The sequence below is a fragment of the Equus asinus genome, unplaced genomic scaffold (assembly GCF_041296235.1).
Source record: "Equus asinus isolate D_3611 breed Donkey unplaced genomic scaffold, EquAss-T2T_v2 contig_3, whole genome shotgun sequence".
Taxonomy (NCBI): Eukaryota; Metazoa; Chordata; class Mammalia; order Perissodactyla; family Equidae; genus Equus; species Equus asinus.
The window spans coordinates 305034-310920 of NW_027224960.1; the positions used below are offsets into that span (position 1 = coordinate 305034).

General features: G+C 61.1%; 1 protein-coding gene across 1 annotated transcript; it reads right to left on the reverse strand.

Moving 5' to 3' along the window:
• Positions 1-406: 406 nt before the first annotated feature.
• On the reverse strand, positions 407-3850 carry LOC139043580 (ral guanine nucleotide dissociation stimulator-like). The gene is made up of 7 exons (XM_070503572.1): positions 3824-3850; positions 2977-3045; positions 2459-2533; positions 1840-1872; positions 1340-1461; positions 1043-1134; positions 407-708 (listed from the first exon to the last, which is right to left on the reverse strand). The coding sequence occupies exons 3-7, from the start codon at positions 2474-2476 to the stop codon at positions 647-649; spliced, it is 327 nt and encodes a 108-aa protein (XP_070359673.1). The 5' UTR covers positions 2477-2533; positions 2977-3045; positions 3824-3850; the 3' UTR covers positions 407-646.
• Between the last annotated feature and the right edge of the window lie 2037 nt (positions 3851-5887).

A 5887-nucleotide genomic window follows, 5' to 3' on the forward strand; every position in this document is an offset into this window, starting at 1 on the left:
AAACCGGGAAAATGTTCCCTCTTCCGGCAGAGTGTCAAAAGGCAGCCACTGTCCTGGGCAGGACGTGTGCTAGGGACAGGCACGTGCTACTTTGACAGACACACCCAGCTTAGTGGTTGTGGCTCTGGCTGAGAAAACGCCTCCAACCGCTTAGTCCCAAGAGGTCGGAGGGGCCATCTCTGCTCCTGGACAGGGTGAACCACACTGCAATGATCCTGTCCTCGGCGGGAGGGGCACTTGGGCAAGTCCTTCAGTAGCCAGGGAGGGGACTGGCACTTCTCCCTTCTCCACATAAACTGAGCCGCTCACTCTGGGAGATTTCTAAATTCGAGGAGGAATGTGAGTTTCTGGATCTGGTTTCCATGAGTGCTGCGAGCGAAAGACTCACACCTCCACTCCCAGGATTAGAAAGAAGCAACAATTTAATATAATACTCAAACGGAGCATTTACCATTGACAACAAAATATGGCCCCGCCAAATAGGGAAATAGGTGCTGGGCAAAAGGGGGGAGGGGGAAGAGGGGTTGGTGCCTTCTCTCGTGGCCAACAGGGGACCCCAAGAAACGGATCACAAAGTTCTCCTCATCAGAATCAGGGGAGGTGGCCCTGTGCACCCTGAGTGTCAATGCTGTGTCCCCGCTGTAGCTCAGCTGGTCTCAGGAGGGTCATCGACCACCACCACTGGGCCCTTGGTTGGGGGTCTGGTGTCTGGAGAAAGAGAGGCATTTCCTGAGCGACCTGCCCTGGAACCACAGTGCACACCCCATCCCGGCCCCCACTGCGCTCTGTGCTCCAGCCCTGTGCTCAGTGCTCAGTCAGCCAAGAGCACCCCATCTGTCCCTGACACAGGGGCTGATATTTAGCATCACCCACTTCACAGAGGAGGAAACCAGTCCCAGAAACGTGAGTGCAATCGCCCAGGACGGGACTGCTCAGCAGTGGAGCTGGAACCCAGGGCCAGCTGTCTGCCTCCCCAGGCCCACGCTCAGCCTGAATGTTTCCTGAGCCCATGGTTTCAGCCACTGCCGGTCTGGACACTCACTCTGGCCTGAGCGGTTCTTCTTGCCTTTGAAGAAGAGTCGAATCTTTCTGACCCAGTGGTATCGGGGCTCCAGCTGGCAGGACAGGCTGTAGCTACAGGACAGAGCGGAGCTGGGAGCTCTCAGGAGCCACACATCACATGTGCATCCTGGAGCCTGCCAGCAGCTGGGGTCGAAGGGCCCCAGGGGTCGCCATGCAATCGGATCAGGGGCTGACCATGGAGCAACGGCCATGGGCTCTGGAGCTGGTCAGCAGAGAGAGGCTGCCCTGCCCTCCCCCAACTCCTGACCCGACTCACCTCTCCTCCTTGCTCAGGGGCTCCACGGCCTGGAACCAGGCCCCAAAGTGCTCGTCGGGCTGCACGGTGTACAGATTTGCAGCCTCCTGGAGCAGCTCGATCTCGTCCATCAGTTTGAATTGCTAGGACAGAGCAAGCACAGGATGCCCACAGGGCCTGAGTGGGGGACCCTGCAGGGCTCGTGGAGGGGGTGAGGAAGGGGGCAAGGGGCCAGTCTGGGGCCTTTGCCCACTTGGGAACCCTCCCTCCCTGCGATTCCAGTCAGGGCTTGCCTGCTCTCACACTTGGCCCAAAATAGCTCCTCCTCCAGGAAGGAGTCTTTGATGCCAGCCCTTCCCCCACCCGCCAATGCCATAGGATCCCTAGCTCTGTATATCGAACTGTGCAAATAAATGTCCCAATCCAAATGGGGATTGGGCCAGAGGGGGTCCTGCCCACTGCGGGGGGGGTCTCTGATTTCCAACCCCCACCCTCCCCACCGGGAGGCCGCAGCCGCTTACCTCATTCCATTTCCGACAGTTGAGCACATTGCCCTGGAAAGCAGACAGCCGCAGTCCATCAGAAACAGCCCCCTTGGGCCAGCACTAGCCCCCGTCCACACCTCTTGCAATGTTGCACTACTGCCAGTGGGCAGGCCCATCCAGAGCCCGGACTTGGACCTGGGCCAGTCTCTGGGCTCCAGAGCAGGGGGCGCAGAGCAACTGAGGCAACAGACCTTGTGACCCAACCCTCTCTGATGACACGTGGGGAGACTGAGGCCTCAGGCAGGAAGGGACAGCTCAGCCTCTGATGTGCTTCCTGACTGGGAGGGGCCCGACTTCTCTTCCCTCACTGGCAGGGCCAGAGGGAGAGGCTGAGTCCAGCTCAGACACCACCTCCTGCGGCCACACAGTCAGGCAGCTCTGAGCCTCAGCAGCCCAGGGAACCTGGACGGTGGCTTATGCAGAGCCTGCATCACCCACTGGGGAGATGGGCCTGACACCCTAACTCCCACACGAGGCTGGAGGCCCTGCTGAGAGGACCTTTGCCAAATGCAGAGAGCTCAGGGCTCAGGACAGGACTCTCTCCTCCCCACCCTCAGGAGCCTGAGCCCCCGGACCCACCTCCAGGCTCACTCACCTCCACATAATCCTCCATCGTAGCGTCCAGCAGCTCCAGGGAACGGAAGAACGTCACCAGGGAGGGGACGACACCCTGTGCCGCCATCGGGATGGGCATGGTGATGAGCTCCCGCTCTCAGGTGCCCCCATGAACCTTCCCCTGAAACCCCTCAGCCCAGCCTGCTGCCCACCCCACGCTCCCACACAGAGCAGCCTAGGATCGTCGGGACACCCCAACACACACAATTCCCTCCCCCGCTTCCGTCCAGGAACACCAAACTCCATCAGTCAAGTCCCAGGGCTGGCTGTTGGCCCCTCCCAGGGGCAGTGGCCCCTGCCCTTCCCCACCCCAAATCTGCCCTGCTGCCAGCCCTTCCAGGCCTCCTCCTGCTCACTGCCACTGCAGGCCCGTCATGCTTGGCAGCCACAGCAGATTCGCCTGAGGAGGAAGGCCCCTCTCCTGAGGGAGGTCTCCAGCTGGGAGGGGGAGCCCCCTCTCCTCTGACTCCTGGGCCCCTCCCCCACAGTCACCCTCACCTGCTGCCGCTGCCTCTCCTGGGCTCCCTGGCGGGCCCTCTCTGCAGTCTTTAACACGGAGGTCGCCTCCTGTCGGGGCCGAGGACAGGGTCAGTGCGCCCATACTCCCCTCCGCATGTCCCCCAAGGCCCCTGATCTCAGACCCTGGCCATCGGCTCCAGTCCCCTGCTGCCTCTGCTGCTCCCACCTCCAGGGTGCTCTGATTCTAGACCAGTCCTGGCTCCAGGACTCAGTCCTGTGTGACCTTGGGCCTGCCCAGGCCTCCCTGGCCCTCTTTCCTCAGCTGAAAAGTGTGAGGAGAACGTCACCTGCTTCCAGGAGTCTCCTGAGGACTCAGAGTCATCTGCGTGTCATCACTGCTCTCCCCTCACCTCTCGAGGAGGAGCCGGCACAAATCTCCTCCCGTTCCTGTCCTCCCTTGGATGGTAGCACCCCGCTGGGAGGCCTGCACCGCTGATCATTTCCCTCCACTTCCCAGAGGAGGAGACGGAGGCCCCCAGAGGGGCAGTGACTGGCTCAAGGACCCACTGGGAGAGGCCGCTCCCCGTGCCAGCTACAGGCCCTGTCCCCGCTGCCTTCACCCCAGCCCTGGCTCCAAATCTGACCAAGGCCCCGACCTCTGGACTCCAGGGGTGTGTCCAGACCCCAGCTGAACAGACAGGGAGGGGGAGGGCAGGGTGTCTTGGGGGACCTGGCCGAGTGGCCCCGGCCTGCCCCACCCTCACGGGGCTCTCTGACCCCCAGCCTGGGCCGAGCCTTGCCATAGCCTCACCTCCTAGGATCCCCTCGGGATGCCCCCCTCCCCTCTCCTTCTGGCCTCCTTCCAGATCTCCAGCCTCCAGGTTACCTGCACCAGCAGCTCCCTGCTCACGCGTTTCTCTCTCCTGACCCACTTCTTCCAGGTTCGAGAACTCTCCCTGCGGGGTGGGGAAAGAAAGAAAGAAAGAAAGCAAGCAAGAAAAACTGTGGGATGCTTGAAGGCAAGTCCCATTTATTTGAGAACCCAGCAGATCCAAACTGCCTGGGACCTGGATGAGGGATTTCTCTGGGGTGCTCTGAGCTCTAAGGTCCCCATGGGACTGCGGAGGGGCCTCTCCTCTTGTCCCTTGGGGCCTCCATTCCCAGATGTCCCAAACAGATCTCTTTGGAACAGTGTTGGTTTCAGCTGCATAGAGGCTTCTGTTGCTGCAAAGGAAACACCTGAGAATCTCCACCTGGGCTCAAGCCAGGATCTGGTCTGGAAGGAAATGAATCCCTGGGACGGAACTGCTGGCCGAAGGGCGCTGAGAGACTCAGAGACCCAGCACCCAGGTCAGTCCCTGTGCCCGGCATTCGCTGTCTCCCAGGTGGTCTCAGCTGACTTTGGGGGACATGCCGGCCCAAATCAGGCTGCCTGGGCCACCTCACCCTCATGGTGCTTGGCTGGAGAGCAGACCACCCACTACCCACCTGGAAACTTGTCCCCAGGTGTCTTGGAGACGGGCAATGGCAGGGCTCTGCAGGGCAGAAAGGATTGTGTGGAGGGAACAGAAGTTCCCGAGGCATCGGCACTCCTGGGGAAGCGAAGAGATGGAGCTGTGAGGGGGAGCTGAAGCTCTGCTGCCTCTGGTTTCTGTCCCCTCATGGACTTCCCCTGTCCTGGAGGAGACACATGTCCAGGGAAGCCAGGGAGGGCACACCTGCCACCCGACGAGTAACACTGCCAGGCGCAAGGATTTGTAGCTCAGCACAAGGGAGGAAGTGAGCTTGTCCCCACTGGGACCTCAAGTCAAGGTCAACGTGGCCCTGGCATGAGGGTCAAGGGACAGTCCAGGGACTAAGACCCCAGACTTCAATCCTGAGAGCAGAGAAACAAGAGGCAATTCTCACGCATCCAGACAGGGCGTGCCAAGGCTTACCTCAGCCACCCTGATCCACAGCTCAACCACCCTGGCCCTGTCCTGTGCTGTCATGCTCGCGTCCCCAAGGCAGGTGACGAGGATGCAATTGGCCACGGTGTTGTCGTGCATCACAGTGTCACGGACGGTGGGTGCCAGGTAGTCTCGTTCCCTGTTGTCGCGCTCGGACCAGATGGAGCCGAGGCAGTGGGCGGGCACCAACGTCTTGAACAGCTCCTGCAGAAGATTCGGAGTGTCACCCGGTCCTGCCGCACCCCAGCTCGGCGTCCACAGTCCCCCATAGGACCAGCAGGGTGAGATCAGAACTGGAGCTCAGGAAGCAGAGCATGTGGCCTGAGGCTTGTGGGAGTCCCTGGGTTTTGTCTGTGTCCACTGAATGCACCCAGTCCAGGATGACCCCGGACTCAGGACTGTGGGGAAGGGAGGGGACATTTGCTCCCAGCCCTGTCTCACTTCCTCCAAGCTCCAGAAGGCAGCCCACACATGCCCACCAGAAGGGCCATCATCCACCCATCCCAGTGCCCCTCGGGTCCCACTCCCCATTCCCATGCACATTCCCCCCGAGGCAGGGACAACCCCCAGCTTTGTTTGACTGTCTCCACTGGAGTCAATACACATCACCTTCCTGGTAAGTGCTGAGGCTGTCCGGGCCACCTGCGCAGATGGGGGATCCACCCAAGGACCTGGCAGCACTTCAGTGAGTGCCCATCCCCCACCAAAGGGCCAGACTCTGCCCACCTTCCACTCTCTCCCACCTCATTCATCGGCACAGCCACCCTGTACAGCAGGTGCTGAGTGTCCGTCTCTACCGTCCCCTGTTCGCTAGGGGACAGCGAAGGCTTGGGGAGAAAGAAAGCTGCCCAGGTCACAGTGTTGATAAGGGAGGGAGCAGGGATTTGGACCCAGATCATCGGAATCCCGAGCAGGGAATGGCAGGTGTGGGGCGGCTCATGGCACCGGGAAGGCAGGGGCCACCCACCCCGCGAGCTCCTCTGCTCACCGCAGCCATCCTC

Excerpts from the sequence above, each read along its gene's own strand:
- LOC139043580 (XM_070503572.1), bottom strand. Across the intron at positions 1,462-1,839 it reads ACTGTCGGAAATGGAATGAG|CAATTCAAACTGATGGACGA; the intron begins GTAAGCGGCTGC and ends GCTCTGTCCTAG. Across the intron at positions 709-1,042 it reads GAAGAACCGCTCAGGCCAGA|ACACCAGACCCCCAACCAAG; the intron begins GTGAGTGTCCAG and ends CTCTTTCTCCAG.